This window comes from Sus scrofa, chromosome 14, assembly GCF_054392235.1.
Source record: "Sus scrofa isolate SSC_HxYL_T2T_F1_AM1 chromosome 14, Sscrofa_HxYL_maternal_Yorkshire_Landrace_v2.0, whole genome shotgun sequence".
Taxonomy (NCBI): Eukaryota; Metazoa; Chordata; class Mammalia; order Artiodactyla; family Suidae; genus Sus; species Sus scrofa.
In genome coordinates, this window is record NC_139396.1 from 33,086,000 (window position 1) to 33,104,769 (window position 18,770).

Genomic DNA, 18,770 nt, shown 5'->3' on the forward strand with positions numbered 1-18,770 from the left:
TTGGTTTTGTTTTGTTTTGTTTTGTTTTCCAATTAACCTTCATGCAGTTTACTTTCTCCATAATATATTAGTGTTTTAATTTTTAAAAAATAATGTTTTTCTCCAAAGACTATAATTGGTATTCCAAGAAGGTGAGTTGAGTATATTCCTGTGGCATTACAGACTGCTGTTACTGCATGCATGCCTTGGTCCCTACCTCTTTGAGAGGCATGGGACTTTCTGATCTGATTGTCTCAGAGAAGCCAAGTGGTTCAGTATCCTGTCATAGGCAAGATGTGATAAGATCCAAGTCCTTTTTCATCTTAGGATTCATCATTTGGTAACTGTGAACTAGTTCTTTAGTTTTTGCTGCCTCTGGTAATCCTATATAAAACCTTAGAAGTACAGTAATAGTGCAAAAGGCTTTGAATGTCTAGAGTAAATGACTTCAGAATCATTAAGGTGATTCTTAACCTTTTTACTAATGATTATTATTAACATTTAAATAAGTTAGTTTTTATTGACAGTTTTGAATGAATGAACTTAAAGGGGAACAGTAGTTAGAAAACTATGAAGGTTTTATTGTTTTTATTTTTTACGAAAAAAATATGAACTTCTTTGGAAAGAAGGAGATTAAATGGTTAATAAAAGACTTCTCTCATCCTACCCAAGGCATTGAGAAAATTGTGAAAGGGGGCACCAAGAATATTTATTTCATTCTAGAACGTTTGAGCAGTTGCAGAGTGAGAAGAATTATTTCATTCTAGAAGTTGAAGAGGAGACATCTAATGTCCTATGCTGAACTGTTCAAGCAGTGTGGTAGAGTGAAACACACAGCAAGGATTTTGAAGTCAGGTAGACCCACCTTCAAATCCTGACTTGAATTGAACTCTGTGCCCTTGGACAAAGTATTTAATCACTTTAGGCACTTCAGTTTCTTTATCTGTAAAATGGGGATGGTAGACGCTGTGCAAATTGCTGCCGGGAGCATGCACTGTATGGAGAGTGTCGCACAGTCCCTAGCCACAGTGGCTTCTGTAAATACTAGTTCATGTCCCATCACATCATCAAAGAGCCCACTCAGCAAGTCATTTTTTACTTTTCTGGATTTTAGGCCACCATGAAGGCTGTTAACTCAAACTGCTTGAATCTAAAATGGTACTCATGGAGTTCCCTTTGTGGCTCAGTGGGTTAAGAACCCAACTAGTATCCATGGGGATGCAGGTTCAATCCCTGGCCTCACTCAGTGGATTAAGGATCTGGCATTGCCACAAGCTGTGGTGTAGGTCTCAGGTGTGGCTCGGATCCTGAGTTGCTGTGGCTGTGGCATAGGCTGGCAGCTGCAACTCCGATCTGACCCCTAGCCTGGAAACTTCCATATACCACAGGTGCAGCCCTTAAAAGAAAAAAATAAAATACAATGAAATAAAATAAAATGGTACTCACTACTCTGATACCTGGTTTTCAGTGAAAGAGAAAAGTGATTTGTAATTTTGTAAGTCATTGCAAAAATTAATAAGTTTGGCAAAAAGACTTTGTGTGTGTAGAAGACATTTCATGTGAATTATTCCTGTGATCATTAAATACCCCCGCCTCTCCACTTTCTTTTGTTTTATTTAATATGACTAAAATATGGAGTGGAAAATAAGTAATGCAGCTGGCTTTCACTTACATGAAAAATCGTTGCTAGGAATTGGAAAGTGGGGTTTTCACAGTTGAAATCACCGCTTTCAGGAGATGATGGTTGCAGCACCCTGCAGGAGAATAATAATGATAATGGTGATGATAGCATTACTGTGCTGGCTCAGTCACGGCCATCCCAGGAGGTGTAGGGACTATTATCCTCATTTTGCAGATAATGAACCTGGAGCACAGAGAGGTTAATAACATCCCCGTTTTCATAGTTAGGAGGTAGCAGAGCCGGGATTTGAACTCAGACGGTCTTGCTCCAGAGCCCATGCTCTTAACCACTGGGCTAAAGCTGGGAAGACAAGGGGAAGATGTCCTTTAAATGAGAGCGAATGTCCTGAAGTTGTATCAGGTTGCTTACCTTCGGTTTGCTTAACAGGTATTCTGAGAGAAGCCTCACCAAGTGCGTTGGGATTACTATTGAGACCAGACCAGATTACTGCATGAAGCGGCATTTGAGTGACATGCTGACCTATGGCTGTACAAGGCTGGAGATTGGGGTGCAGAGTGTCTATGAGGACGTGGCCAGAGATACCAACCGGTAAGACGGTGGCGAATAGTCTTGCACAAGCCTTCCTCTCCCCCACTGATTAGATCTGTGTTCCACCCCGTCTGAGGCAGAGGTCTAGGTCCCCTCCTTGCCAGGGTCATTCTTCCATCTGCTTAATTACTCCATCCTTGAGTTTTTCAGTCTTTCTCTGCTGGCTCTTTTCCAGTGGCTTATAAACATGCTCATCTCTCTTCCTAGTCTCATCAAAAGAGCCTTTCCCATATGGAAAGCAGAAGGCAGGGCTCAGGGTCGGTAGTTTAAAGTAGGAAAGAAGGCCAAGGAGAATAGGCACAAACAAAAAGGTTTGAACAAGAAGGAAGCCAGGATGAGGCTGAAGAGGTTAGTTCTTATAAACCAAATGCCAGTTGGCAGGGTGGTGAAAGAAAGGCTAGTGAGGTGATGGGTATAAACTTGGAGACATTTGGGAGTCTAAGGAAGGAGAGGAAGGAGGGTCGATAGAGCCATATGACATTCCGGCTTCAAGGAGGAAGTATATGTTGAGCTGGACCTTAAAGGCTGCTTCATTTTAATCGGTAGACATGGTGGAGGGTGGTGCTCGGAGATGGAAGGAAAGAGAAAGGCACAAGTCAGCATCTTAGAAACAACCAAGAAGAATCAGGCTGAGGGGGGTGAACACTTCCCTTGAGCTAATAGAGGTCTATGAAATATTTTTGAGCACAGGAAGAATCTGATGGATCTCTGACTTGAGAAAGCTTACCTTGACCCGGGTGCATTCTTGTAGGGGAAGGTTTGATACCAGAACGTGGGTTGAGCTGCTGCAGTAACCCAGGCTGTGCTGGAGAGGTGCCTTGGAGATGGAAGGTCTCTCGAAGGTCAGGGAAACTTCCTGAAGACAGTGACATCGAAGCTGAGACTTCCAGGAAGAGTACCAGAAGTCAGGTGGAGAAGAGGAAGATTGTTTCAGGCAGAAATTAAAATACGAGAAAACTCCAGAGGACAGGAGCACATAGCGCATTTAGGGAATCTGAGTGGTTTTGTTTGGTTGGAGTGCAGAGCGTGAGGTGGGAGAGTGGTGAGAGGTGAGGCTGAAAAGGGTAAGCAGAGGGGCCCTAGGAGTCAGCCCAGCGAGTCTGGGCTTTAATCCAAGGACAGGCCGCAAGCTGAGTTGTGCTAATAGCATATTTGCATTTTAGAAACATCGCTTTATGGGGGTCTCAGTGTGAGGGTGAATGAGGAACAGTCTAGAAGGGAGACCAGGTAAGAAGCTATTACAGCAATTTAAGCAAGAAATAATATCCTGGAAAGAAGTGTTTGGTGACTGAATGGAGATGAGGGTAAGAGGGAATGGGTAGTAGTGAGGCTGGAAGGAAGATGAGTTTCATTTTGGATAAACTGACTTTTTAGATACCTGTGGAACAACCAGTTGAAGGTTTGCTTTAGAGCAGGGCTGCCCAGCAGAACATTCCACAGTGACTGGAATGTTTTGTACCTGTACTGTCCACTGTGAGAGCACAGCCGAGGAACTGAATTTTTCATTTTAATTAATTAAAGATAAACTTGAGGAGTTCCCATCATGGCTCAGTGGAAACGAATCTGACTAGTAACCTCGAACATGCAGGTTTGATCCCTAGCCTCGCTTACTAGGTTGAGGATCTGGCGTTGCCTTGAGCTGTGGTGTAGGTCTCAGATGTGGTTTGGATCTGGCATTGCTGTGGCTGTGGTGTAGGCCAGCAGCTACAGCTCTGATTCAGCCCCTAGCCTGGGAACCTCCATGTGCCTCAGATGTGGCCCTAAAAAGATGGGGGAAAAAAAAAAAGCTTAACTTGAATAACACATGTGCCTCGTGACTACAGTATTGTCCAATACAAGTTTGGAGTGTAGGATATTTGGGTGTGGTGTCGCAAGAGAGGCCTGGCCCAGCTGTAAGTGGAGAAGTCATTAGCAAAAAGCCATTCGAGATTGAAGCCGTGGAAATGGATGGGAACCTTCACAGAGTAGGATGGAGTCCATGGTTTCTAGGATTTTTTTGTGGTGAATGGGAACGTCTCAGTGGTGAAAGGATTGACACAGGGCTTCAGTCTATGGTAGCCCCAAACTGTTATTAGTGTTTGTTTCTTCCTTGGGTGTAGCATTAAAATGTTAAGATGATTTATCCTGCTGGCCCCAAATGAGTTTGTCTTGTCACTAAATCATTCTCTTACTTTTTTTTAGGACTCTCCAACCCACCAGAGTGAAATCTACTTTGCATATAGATATCTCTCTCTCCCTCTCTCCTCTCCTTTCCTTCTCCCCTCCTCCCTCCCATCCCTCCTCCCTCCCTCTCTTTCTCCAAGTAAAATTATTTGTAAAAAGAGAGAGCAGAACAAGATGTTGCTTCTGCATGGTTTTGAGCTCATTATTCTTTGTGTGTGTGTGTGTGTGTGTGTGTGGCCACACCTGTGGCATGCGGAATTTCCTGGGCCAGGGATCAAACCTGAGCCAAAGCAGTGACAATGCCAAATCCTTAACCACTAGACTACCAAGGAACTCCCTCATTATTCTTGTTTTTTTACTTATTTACATTAGCAAGCTTATTTGCGTTGATGCTGCCAAACCAAATAATTTGAATTTACATTGACTCTTGTTACCCCCAGTTACTTACTGTCAGAACTTTGAGTAGGGGCATAAGGGGATTCTGAGAAACAGCTCAGAAGTAGAATTATCTTTTCCAGGCCTTCTCAGAGGTGGAGATGTAGAAATGACTTTCTAGGATTTCTTTTACCCTAACCATATTATTCTTTATTGTGGAGCTGCTGCTACATGTCTCAGAGATCATTTTCCTTCTGTACCTTGTACTCATGTATTTGTGTAACAGATAGTGACTTTTCTTTACTCAGGGGCCACACTGTGAAGGCAGTTTGTGAGTCATTTCACCTGGCCAAAGATTCTGGTTTCAAAGTTGTGGCTCATATGATGCCTGATCTGCCAAATGTGGGACTTGAAAGAGACATTGAACAGTTTACGGTAAGTGTCCTGAACTCCTGGAGCGTGCCTCTGCATGCTGCCTCTGCCCTCTCTGCTCTTTTTGATTATTTACTGTTGGTTTTCTCCACAGTATTAAAGCAGTACATCCTCATTATAACAGAGTAGAAAGGAGGGGTCACTTATAGCCCCAACACCAGATAAAACCCTCATGTTGTAATACACTCCCGGGACTTCCTTATGCATTAGCTTTTTTAGGGCATGAGGTGGTTTTTACATCTGTACACACAGACAAAACTAACATGTGTGACAGGTAATTATTTTCATAGCTTTTTCACTTAACATTATAACAAGCATTTGTTCCTGTTATTGCCTGGTCTCTGTTAAAATGTGAGTATGCTTAAATGCTTAATTTCTTTGGATAAATTGGCCACACTTTGCTTAACCACTTCCAACATTTTTTTAAACTGAAGATGTTATTAATTTTTGATATTATAAATAGACTGCATGTAAACGGTTTTATGCCTATAAGTTTTTGTAGTATTTAGGATTATTCCTTTAGGATACATTTCCTAGAGTAGAATTAACAGGTGAAGGTATAAACACTTTAAGAATCTTAACCATATTAATTAGTTGCTTTTCCAAAGGTTGTAACAATTTATACACATTTTAGCAGAGTTATGTTTTTCCCCAGATAATTCTCTCCTGTTTATGTATTTTATACACACACACATACACATACATACATTTAATGTTTTTATTTTTGTTGGTTTGTTGGATAAAAGTGCCATTTCAATTTGTATTTTGTGGAGTTCCCATCGTGGCACAGTGGTTAACGAATCTGAGTAGGAACCATGAGGTTTCAGGTTCAGTCCCTGGCCTTGCTCAGTGGGTTAAGGATCCGGCGTTGCCGTGAGCTGTGGTGTAGGTCGCAGACTCGGCTCGGATCCCGCGTTGCTGTGGCTCTGGCGTAGGGCCACAGCTCCGATTCGACCCCTAGCCTGGGAACATCCATATGCCCAGGGAGCAGCCCTAGAAAAGGCAAAAAGACCAAAAAAAAATTTGTATTTTGTAATTATAAGTAATACATTTTCAGGTTTGTATTTAATGTGTATAATTCTTTCATCTTTTTGGATTGTATGTTTTTGTCCTCTGACTACTCAATTGAATGTGAATATTTTTAATATTAACTGTATGAACTTTCTAGGTAAGGACATTATGGATTCATTGCTTTTTATATTTGTTAAAAATATTCCCCCCCCAAAAAAAACCCAAATATTTTCCCCAACCTAACGTTGGCCATTTACTTTTGTCTCTGTTGTCAGATCTGTCGTATTTACTTATTTATCTAGTGATGATTTCTTCAATACTTCTAAGCTTAGAACTGCCTTTTTCTTCCAGGATTTCATTAAACAGTGAAAGAAAATGTTCTGTTTTCTTCTAGTCTTCTTTTCTTTGAATTTTTATACCTAATTCTGGGGCTTGGTTTTACTTCTCACATGTTAGCTTGATTCATGTTGTCTTGGGAAATGGGATTGGTCAAAACTCTATTTTCCTTCAGATTCTCAGGTAGGGAAAGGAAAGTGCCTGAGGGATATCCTTTTATCTTATGGCTGCAAACACAGCACACAGCAGTTCCCGCCAGGGATCAAACCCATGCCATAGCTGTGACCTGAGCAACAGCCGTGACAACGCTGGATCCTTAACCTTCTGCACCATCAGGAAACTCCAGGGATATCCTTTTAGAGAAGAGGATGAAAATAATTATCAAGTTATTTCATCTACAAAAATACATTTATTTTGCTCTGATTATTAGAGTAGAATTTATCATGCCTTATTTATGAAGTTAATAATTCTTTTAAAGTATATTTTTATTATTTCTAAGCCTATGAATTACAGCTAAAGTCCCATTTATAAGACAGCATTAATTCACATGTTCACAGATATTACTAATTTCCCCACATTGACTGTATAATAGACATGAAGTCTAATATCTTCTCATTAGTACTCTTAGCCGAGTACTCAGACTTCAAGCCCTAAAGGTACCTAAGACACACTTTTCTTTAATATAGCTTAGGTGGGCCAGTGATATAGCCAGAACTCATAACTTTAAGTACCCTTGGAAAAAAAGACATGTCAAGTAATAGCAAATGGCTGAATCTCACTATTCATTTTCCTATAGTGTCTTTAAAATAAAGAATAGTTCAGAAATAATATTGCAAAGACAGCCCTTCATGTAAACAGCTTTATCTGCTTGTTTATAATCTTCTCAAAGAAACCCACAGGGAAAATGCGTAGACCATATGCCTTTCCTATTGCAACCTAGCAAATGAGTGACAAAATAGAGCTAAAATGAGAAATCTGATTTCTCTCTAGAGGAAAATTCTCTGAAAAGTTAATTTATAGATTGCTTTCATAGGATAATGGGAAAAAATAATAACAAACCTGAACATGCACTTCACAAACAGGATATTCAGATATTCAATAAAACTATTCAAAAGTTCTCAAAGTCATTAATCTTCAAGGAAATGAAATTTAAAATTATAGCGCATGGCTACTATATATTTGTCAGAATAGCTAAGAATAGCTAAAATTAAGAAAGACAATAGCAAGTGCTGGTAAGAGTATGGAACAACTGGGATTCTCATTTACTGCTAGCAGGAATATAAATTGGCACATCATATTAGAAAACTGTTGGACAGTATCTGCTAAAACTGAACATATATGCATACTCCATGACCCATGACCCAGCAATTCTACCCCTACGCATATGGACACATATATTTACAAAAGACATGGTCACAAATTACTGTGGGTATTATCATCAGATTGGGAACAACCCACATGTCCATTAAAGCAGAATGTATAAATAAGTTGCATTGTAGTCAAACAATGAAATACTATAAAAGTAAGAGTCAATTAATTATGACTTCATGCACCAACATGGCTGATTCTACTCAACATAATATTGAGCAAAGGAAACCAGGTTCAAAAGATGACCGAACATACAGTTCTATTAACATGAAGTTCAAAAGCTTTGGGTGGAATTGTAACTGGAAACAGACATGTGGTGGGCTTCTAAGGTTTTGGTAATGTGTTTTTTTCTTGATTTGAATATCTGGGTGCTGGTTACATGATTTGTAAAAATCTCTCATACACTTAAGTTTTGTGTACTTTTCTATATCTAAGGTATTTCCATAAAAATTTTACTGAAAAATCTCAAAACTAGTTTTTGTTTAGGAACTCTTGTTTGGGCCTATTTGGAATTCACAACTTTTCCTAAATTAGTAGGCAGTACATTTTACACTTTTAAAACTTTTTTGGAGTTCCTGTCGTGGCTCAGAGGTTAACGAATCTGACTAGCATCCATGAGGATATAGGTTCAATCCCTGGTCTTGCTCAGTGGGTGAAGGATCCGGCATTGCCATGAGCTGTGGTGTAGGTTGTAGATACAGCTCGGATGCTGTGGCTGTGGCGTAGGCCAGCATCTACAGCACCTCTTGGACCCCTAGCCTGGGAACCTCCATATGCCTCGGGTGCAGACCTAAAAAGCAGAAGGAAAAAAAAAAGCCTTCTTTTTTCCCTATTTGGATTCTGGAGCCAGACTGGGCCTAGTTTGAGACTCCTGGTCCCACCACTTAGTAGTGGGTGGTTATAGTTTGTTCCACAGTTTCATTTCTGAAATGAAGCTTTTGGGAAGATTGGCAGAGATGATACATGCAGCACACTTAGAAAAATGCCTGGTGCATTGTGAGGTTCGGTACATCTTTGCTGCTGCTGTTGTCACTGCTCCCACTACCCTGTATGTCATCAGACAAGAAGTCCTGTTTGCCACTCCCTCTGAATATCTTTCAAAGCTGTCTCCTACTCTTCATCCCCACTGCCACATCTTTATAGTTGATGCTTTTGTCAGCTCACTGCAGAGGTAAACAGCTTAGTTAAGTCACATGGCCACAGTAATGTTCTCTTCTAATGTATCATCCACATTGCTACCAGAATGATATTTACTAAATTAATTTTTACCTTTATAATATAAAAGGTATTAGTTAATAAAATTGTTATTAAATAATATTTGAAAATCCACTGAGTCTTTTAGGAGTCGTCTCAAAACACAGTTGTCCTCTGCTGCTTTCAGCTGTTGGTGGGCTTGGGGATCCTAATATTTACCGCTGTTTTCTTCAATCCATTGCTTGGCTTGCTTTTTTCTGATTATCAGTAGATAGATTCTCTTATAACCTGTTAATTCTTTTTTTTTTTTTTTTTTTTTTTGGTCCTTTTTGCTATTTCTTGGGCCGCTCCCGCGGCATATGGAGGTTCCCAGGCTAGGGATCGAATCGGAGCTGTAGTCTCTGGCCTACGCCAGAGCCATAGCAACTCGAGATCTGAGCCGCGACTGCAACCTACACCACAGCTCACGGCAACACCAGATCGTTAACCCACTGAGCAAGCGCAGGGACCAAACCCGCAACCTCATGGTTCCTAGTCGGATTCGTTAACCACTGCGCCACGAGGGGAACTCCTAACCTGTTAATTCTTTTAACTCTCTTCCCATTCTCCCAGTATTGTTAAGTCACTATTTTAGTGACATTAGTAGTCAATGTTTACACTACAATTTTTATGTAAATTATTATGGTTCACATGGAACCAAGTAATATACTATGCTATACTTTCTTTTCTTAAATAACTTTTGTTTTTCCTAGCATTGGCAGTAAAAATGTCTTTTTTTAAATTTGCTTATCAGTTACCTGAGTTGCTGTAACCTTCAGATGTGCCTTCTGGGTGTTAAAGCCTCTTTCTCTTTCTCTTGCACATGCCTATCAGGTCTTCTCTGAGATTCTGCCCCCCCCCCTTTTTTTTGGCTGTTTGGGCTGTACCCCAGGCATGTGGAGGTTCCCAGGCTTGGGGTCAAGTCGGAGCTACAGCTGCTGACCTACACCACAGCTCACGGTAACGCTGGATCCTTAACCCACCGATCGAGGCCAGAGATCAAATCCACAACCTCATGGTTCCTAATCAGATTCATTTATGCTGTTCCAGAATTCCTCTTAATTATTTTTTTAGGCCAGAGACATAGCTCCTGGAGGTCTTATCTTCTAGCTCCACACTAGACTGGCACTTCTCTGTGCCTGGTTCACAGGGCTCTTCCTGAGGGCTCCTCAACTCTACTCTCTGGGGTTAGATCCTTTGGTTTTGGAAATCAAGTTAATGCTTTTTATTGGTTTATTCCTTTATTGAAACACATTCCCTGGAAGCTTTCTAAGAGATAGTTCATCATGGGAAGTGAGCTTTTTACATGCTTAAAAATGTCTCTCTTCTACCATTACTCTTCAAGAATTCTATAAAATTATTTCCCCTCGTTTTTTAAAGACATTGGACCACTGTCATATAGCTCTTGTAGTGCTGTTTAGGAGCATAATGTTCTTATTCCTTAATCCTGTAGTATGTATTACCCTATTACCTGTTTGTTTTTTTTTTTTCACTCTGGAAAATTTTAGGACCTTCTCTTTGTCCTATATGTTGTGAAAATTCGCAGGGGTATGTCTGAAAAGTTTTTTTAAATTAACCATACTATGTTTTGAAGGACTCTGTCATCTGAGAAATTTCCTTGTACTACTGTGTGTTTTTCCTCTTTCATTTTCTGTGTTCTCTTTCTAAAACTCCTATTATGCATATTCTTTTTCATCTGTCTTCTTTTTCTGCTTATTATTTTCTCACTTTATCTTTCAATTTTCCTGTTAGATGTTTTTGTTACAGGTTTAATTTCCAAGAGTTCTTATATTATCATTGTTTGGTTTTCTGTAGCATCCTATTGTTCTATGGGTGTAATATATCTTATCTCTCTAAAGGAATTATAGGATTTTTTTTAAGTTTTATTTTTCCTTCATGCAATGCCTCTGTTTCTTTCAAGTTCCTTTTTGTCTTTTTGTTTTGGTTTGACCTTCATGTTCTAGACTTTGCTCCAAGTATCTGCTAATCCTTAGCCAAATGGTCAACTTTAAAAGTAAGGGGTGAAAAACCAAGCTCTTTGTGGCTATCTGCTGGGATGCCTGTGGGATGTTCATGCAATAAGCCCTCCTTTCCTTAGGGGATTCCCATATGTCAGTATCTTGAACTCGTATTTAGGGCCATTTGATTAAACCAGAGGTGAACTCTCTTTTTCTTGGGGAGTGTGTGTAGGTCACAGAAAATTGGCTGCTGGCGTCCAAAGCACTGGGCAGGAGTCCACCAGTCACTGTGCTGGCTTTCACTTTATCTTCCTGTTGTCAAGCTTTGATCCTCACCCAGATCTTCTTTTGTACCTGGAATCTCAGAGTCCAGTGACTTTTAGTTTCTCCAGGGAATGAACAGGTAGGTGACTGCCTATAGAAGGACTAAGGAATAGGGGCAAATCCCTCTGTGTACAGACTTTGCTCCCACGCTCTCTTGCATCCTGCCTGGTTCCTGCTACTTCTGCTCCATGAGCTTTCCTGGGACTCTGATGTGACTGAGCTACTCTTTCATCCATATCCCCTTGTGCAGATAGTATGTTTGCTGTTTTCTTCATTTGCAAAGTCATTTACCAATCTTCCATTTTCTGTCTTGCCAAAATTTATTGCCCCTCCTGTCTCATCTGATGTTCTCTTTGTTCTTCTGGGTTTATGCTTTTGAAAAAATTATTTGCTGTTATTTTAGTATGATTTTGAACACGAAGGGAAAAAACTCCACATATTTTAATTCTCTATGTTTAACCAGAAGTCCAAAACTAATTCTATTCATCAATATTCTTATGAAAGAAGTATTTCAGCCCACATGTCTCCTAAATTTATTATGTAAGTAACCAGAAGTAATTTACTGAAGTCCTTTGTTCCAGTATGGATGCAGACTAGGTAGAGAGTGACTTGCATACATACTCTTTGTGGATGGCTATAGAATATTTATTACAGATGTGATGAATCTTTAATATATAAATGTTACAGAGAAAATTACAGTTGCAGTAGAATAGCCCTAAGAGCAAATGGTGCACAAAGATTATAGCATTTAAGACTACAACAGAAATCAATGAGAGAGATCGAAAAGTCTATAGTCATATTTCTTCGAAAAGCAAGTTAAACAATAGAAAGCTCTGCAAGAAAAATGTAGCACAGGATAAAAAAGCATTTTCACAGTTCACAGATGCAGTACCACTGGCTGCATAGACGCCAGCGCTGGGATCGGGGTGAGAGGGAGCTGTGTGAGTCCACCCTGACTCCTCCATCACATGCCAAGCAAAAGCAAGATAAGAGCAGCTTGGCAGTGCAGAGTCCTGGGAAGGAGAATGCCTGTGTCTCCTTGCTCCATCCCAAGTCAAGAAATAAGGCAGCCAGCGGGGACGATACAGCACAGGAAATGACTGTGTCAGAGGAGACAAATCAGATGTATTGCTCAGTGGCCAGATAATGAATGGCAGTGTCTATCTGGGTTAGGATTGGTGCCAGTTGTCCTGAGGACAAAATACTCATATCCAGGGGTAGGCATACTTTTTCTGCAGGGGGCTATTTAGTAAACATTGTAGGTTTGCAGGCCAGCTGATGATCGGTGTCAGAACTTTCAAAAGCTTAAACAGCTAAAGGTATTCCAGTATTTATTTATTGATTTATTTGCTTTTTAGAGCTGCATCTGTGGCACATGGAAGTTCCCAGGTTAGGGGTTGAATTGAAGCTGTAGCTGCCGGCCACAGCAACTCGGGATCTGACCCACACGTCTGTGACCTACACCACAGCTCATGGCAGTGCCTGATCCCCAACCCACTGAGCAAGGGCAGGGATCGAACCTGCATCCTCATGGATACTAGTCGGTTTCCACTGCGCCACAATGGGAACTGCCTTTTTTTTTTTTTTTTTTTTTGTATTCCATTTTTAAAGGAGGAGACAGTCTGGAGGTGAAAGGTGAAGACAGGCATCAGAGAAATTGTCACTGTGATGATGTTAAGAAAGCAATAATACAGAATTCCAAAAAAATTGTTTTAAATGAAACAATTTGTATTTGAAGGTCAGGAAGGCTTCTCTAAAGAATTGGCATTCGAGCTGAGACCTGAAGATTAGCTCGATGAAGAAAAACTGATGAAATTTCCAGGTGGAGGAAATTGCTTCTGCAGAGGCAGAAAGGCGAGGTGGTGAGGGTGGCATGCCGTGACAGCGTGGCAGCGGACAGGGGCTGGGTTAGCAAGGGCTTGGCCGTCCAGCACACACATTATTTTGCTCCGGTGAAGACTGTAAAAATAGTGAGTTTCTATTCTGTCTGCCTTCCCTCACTTGATGGAAAGGAAGGGCAGTCTAAGGACCAAATAGGTGTGAGAGAAACCAGTCCAGAATTGCAGCCTTACTGTGAGTAACCTCTGCCTAACTAATGGAGAAGTCACTTTCTCTCTTCACAGGAGTTTTTTGAGAACCCTGCTTTTCGTCCCGATGGTTTGAAACTCTACCCTACCCTGGTGATTCGTGGAACTGGGCTTTATGAGCTGTGGAAATCAGGAAGATACAAGAGTTACTCTCCCAGTGACCTGATCGAATTGGTGGCCCGGATCCTGGCCCTTGTACCCCCATGGACTCGAGTGTACCGAGTACAGAGGTACTGTGTTATTTTCTGTGCCAGAAATAATCAGTGACAGGTCTTTCTGTCCACAGTTCCAATGAGAATAGTCTGAGTGCAAATTGAAGGGTTTGAATTTTTTTAATTAAAAAATGGGACACCTAGAATGCTATCTGTAAATAGGATGAAAATGAAAGAATAGCAGGTCCAAGCCACTTTGCCAGTATCACATTTATTCCTGTGTTCATTCATCCACGAGCCAGGAGATGAGGATGATGGCAGGTAGGCATGGTGTTTGGTTCCAGGAGCTGATGATCTGTCTAGCATTTCCTTTTTCAAAGATCTGCTTCAATCCAGATACAGCAACGAGTGTGGGAGGAAGACCTGTAACCATGTATCTGATTTCCTTGTTCTGGAGCCTCTGATGAAAAAGAGTAGCAATAAGCATTCTTTACAGATATTAATGTAAACGTGGGGAAAGAGTGGTGTATTCCTAATGGTGTGAAGGAAATCATCTTAACAGGTTTTTTTCCCCCCAGGAGTGAGAAACTAAGATCTCATTTACAGTTGTGAACATTTTTTAGACTAGAAACATAACTTTGAAGAAAACATTTAGAAGCCGTAAATTTACCTATTTACCTACAGTCCTGACAAAGCCATTCCTGCGTTTCCTGGTCATTAAGGCACATTTCCACCACCCTGCCAAAAATTGCCCAGATTCCAGTATTACCAATACAAAGTGAAATGGGGACTGGCAGATGCTGTCCAGTTAGCTGCTGTGACTAGTACTCCACTGAGCACAGAGATTGTGCTATTAATAATAGAAAGCAGAACTGTCAAGTAAAGGAAAAGTATCAAGGATATATAATTATGAATTTGCTTAAAGGTCAAAGGCTATACATATTTCTGCCACAGTGTATTGATTTTCTTAAATTTTTAAAATGATTGGCCCACATTAAGAACCTAAACTGCTTAATGATCTCTATTTCTTAAAATTCAGTTAAAAATACTAAGGAGATAGTGGATAGAAAATTCACCTTTCAAAATCGTTTGCATTAGAGTTCCCATTGTGGCTTAGCAGGTTAAGAACTTGACTAGCATCCATGAGGATGTGGGTTTGATGCCTGGCCTCCTTCATTGGGTTAAGGATCCAGCATTGCTATAAGCCGTGGCATATGATGCAGATGCAGCTTAGACCTGTTGTTGCTGTGGATGTGGTGTAGGCTGGCAGCTGCAGCTCTGATGTGACCCCTAGCCTGGGAACTTCCATATGCCATAAGTGCAGCCATAAAAAGAAGAAGAAAATTATGTACATTATCCTTCCTCTTCTTTTCAACTCTTCTGGAACAATTCAGTCTCAAAGACATTAGGAGATACTGAGCAGTGCAAGCATCCACATGGGGTGCCACAGGGCCCAGAGCTCAGAGAGAGGCTGCTTGAAGAGGAGAAAGAGGTGTGGTTCAGGCTGTTGCAGCCCAGATGTGTAGGAGGGCATCTCACTGCGGGCTGACCTGGCACCAGCTGTCAGAGCTTAGCAGGGGGAGGAGGATGTCTCCAAGGGCTGCAGAGACAAGGACAGCAACAAAAGGTCGGTAACTTGTAGGGGGTTGATCTGATAAGCGGATAATATTAAAGATAATGGGAACTGGGTTTTTTGTTATCCCAAAAGGTAATTACAAATATGAAAAAGGAGAAAATTAGAATGTCCCCCATGGTGTTTTGAAATAGGAGATATTGGTGTGAACTGGTGGTTTTTGCCATATTGGTAGATATAGAAATAATTGTAAATGTAACAAAGGATAATAAGTGCCATGTGTGCATGCATGTGTCCTTTTCACAGGCTATTTAATGGCCATGGTTTTTGCATTTTTGTGCTATTTATTGGTGATTTTACTGTTTAAAATGGCCTCTTAAGTACAGCGCTGAAGTGTTGTATAGTGTTTCTGAGTGCAAGAAAGCTATGCTGTGCCTTGTGGAGAAGATGCATATGTTAGATTAGCTTCATTCGGACATAGCACCATTGGCTGTCAGTTCAATGTTAATGAATCATCTATCTATCTATTTAGAGAGAGAGACCTTAAACAGAAACACATGTACAACAAGGCCATGTATTGATCAGTTGATGGGATGTTGTGACCAGAGGCTCACAGGAATCTAACCCTGTATTTCTCCTAGGAATAGTGTTTTCATATTCACTAAGTTAGTGTCCCTGGCAACCCTGTGAATAAGGAGAATTGACTGTACATTGTTTCAAAGTTTCAAAGTACCTCCCACAATATGCTCTTTAGTTACAAAGTGAAAAAGAGTAACTTGACCATTGATAAGCCTGGCAGCTGATCAAAGTCAATAAAATTGGTAATAGTACCAGTCACAGTTGTGTGCCACCTGAAATTATGTGTCGAAAACACAGCATCACTTATGTGTTACGCAGCCAGAAGTCCATAATGTGAATCTAGTTATGAGGAAACAACAAACAAATGCAAATTGAACATTCTGAAAAATAACTGGCGGAGTTCCCTTTGTGGCACAGTGGCTAATGAATCCGACTAGGAACCATGAGGTTGTGGGTTCGATCCCTGGTCTTGCTCAGTGGGTTGAGGATCTGGCATTGCCACAAGCTGTGGTGTAGGTTGCAGATGCAGCTTGGATCCCATGTTGCTGTAGCTGTGGTGTAGGCCGGTGGCTACAGCTCCGATTCGACCCCTAGCCTGGGTACCTCCATATGCCGTAGGAGCAGCCCTAGAAATGGCAAAAAGACAAATAAAATAAAATAAAATAAAATAAAATAAAAAACTGGCTTGTAACCCTCAAAAGTATGAAAATCAAGGAAAGAGTTTCATTTTGAAGGAGACCAAAGAGATTTGATAATTAAACACAACACAGTGTTCTGACTAGGTCCTTTTGCTGTACAGGACAGTATTGAGACACTGGTGAAGCTGGAATGGAGTCTAGGATCCATCTGTAGTAAAGTGCCAATGTCTGTCCTGATTTTGATGGTTGTATTATGATTATATAAGAAAATATCCTTGTTGTAGGAAATATTCTGGGCGAGTTGAGACATCTTGTTCCCAAATATACTTTTAAATACTTCAGGAGTGTAGTTATTTATACTGCACTTGGGAATTTTTCTGTGACTTTGAGATTGTTAGAAAAATGAAAACAATAGAAAACAAATATGCAGTTAAGTAGTTAACAACAGTCAAAGGAAAATATCATTTGCATTTAAGTGACTGGGGCAGCCAGACAACAGTGTAGACACCACTTCCCAGCAGTAGAGCTTGACAACAAACATCACAGACTAGATAGAAATTTACAGCCATATACACCATAGTTGTTTTTTGGTTTTGGTTTTTTTTTTTACCAAGAGTAACAAAGCATAGATCACATGGGCAATCAGATAAGAATTCATATTCTCCTCATTCATTTTTAGTTTTAAATTTCTTACTGCTCTAACCTTTGGGTCAAAGCAACAAACACATTACTATAACATTAAAAGCTTAATTTTATAGACATTATGAAATATCATTGTGGACATTATCCTGACTTCCCACCAGCTGAGAAAATAAGGACTTGAGACAACAGGAGCAGCAAGTATAATCTCTTTAGGAAAATTGTAAAGGAGTCATAACAGGAAGAATTAAAAACACATATTATACAACCAAAAGATTGTATGGGGAGAAAGGCATGATAGTATGGATAACCAACTTGAGGCTGATTAAAAAAAAAACCTCCATGGCTCAGCAGCTAAGGATCCTGACTAGCATCCATGAGGACATGGGTTCAATCCTTGGCCTCACTCAGTGGGTTAAGGATCTGGCATTGCTGTGATCTGTGGTGTAGGTCACAGACATGGCTCAGATCCCCCGTTGCTGTGGCGTAGGCCAGCAGCTACAGTTCCAAATGGACCCCTAGCCTGGGAACCTCCATATGCCACTGATGCAGCCCTAAAAGACAAAAAGACAAAAAAAAACCAAAAAACCTCCCTGTTCCCAGTTCTGTCTTGACTGCGTCCCAGCTCCCTGGAGAATCGGCCAGTAGAAGAGACCCCTGCTCTAGTCCAGGAGGCAAGACTGTCAGTTATATTTCTCTATCAATACATCACTTACAGGGTTTATGTGGAACAGGTGGTGCAGAGGGATGTAGACTTGAGATTTTATGACACTCTATTACTTTACCAATAAGCGGCTGAATGAAAACTTAATAGGATCGTGTAAAACAAGAGGTAAAAATCTCTTTCAAAATGTAAAATTGGTGATGTCCTCAGTGAGTCTGAGGATAGTTTGTTGTTTGAAGAGAGTAATGACCCAGTTCTTAACACAGCGAATGCCTTTGGTGGAGAGTCATCTGCAGTCTAGCTGTGATGTCAAATTTTCATGCTTTGGGACTGATAATTTACTTTTTTTTTTTTTTTTTTTTTTGGCCTCCCTGCAGCATATGGAGTTCCCAGGCCAGGGATCAGATCCGAGATGCAGTTGCAGCCTAAGCTGCAACTGCCGTAACACCAGATCCTTAACCCATTGTACTGGGCCAGGGATCAAACCTGCGTCCCAGGATGCCGCTGATCCTCTCGCGCCATAGTGGGAACTCCTGTTTAACTTTAAAGGCAATTATTTTCTGCATTTTTTTAAGATAAAATCTATAATATTTTTCATTTTATTTTTATACTTTTTATGTTTTTCATATAGCTATAATATTGTTATACAAGTTTCCATTAGAATTCTGGTTTTTATGTAGCTTACTGTGGACTGATGGTCAATAAAGCATTTGTTTTTCTATAAGCATGGGCAGAATTCCTTAAATATATTATGTTACTTTATGTTTTACATTGACTATTACCAAACTGTTATTGTGGCTACCTACATAGGAATTTATTCAAATTTATTATATTTTGCTATGTTTTTTATTCATTTTATATATTTTTTTCTTTGTATATTATATTTTGCTTAAAATGATTCAAATTTATATTGACTTGCTTTTTTCCCTGTAGCTAATTATTTTTCTTTCGATAACAGTTATCTCTTTATATATAATTTGCCAGTCATGGAATTTGGATCGTAAAGGAGATAGATGATGCTTTTTATTG

The 18,770-nt window shown here is 40.3% G+C and overlaps 1 protein-coding gene across 1 annotated transcript in view; it reads left to right on the top strand.

The window, feature by feature from the left end:
* Positions 1–18,770, top strand: part of ELP3 (elongator acetyltransferase complex subunit 3) — a 107,471-nt gene that overhangs the window by 45,712 nt on the left and 42,989 nt on the right. The window contains exons 8-10 of the mRNA XM_021072278.2: positions 2,048–2,209; positions 5,056–5,182; positions 13,533–13,726. Coding sequence (XP_020927937.2) covers positions 2,048–2,209; positions 5,056–5,182; positions 13,533–13,726 — 483 coding nt within the window. The remainder of the gene's footprint in view (positions 1–2,047; positions 2,210–5,055; positions 5,183–13,532; positions 13,727–18,770) is intronic.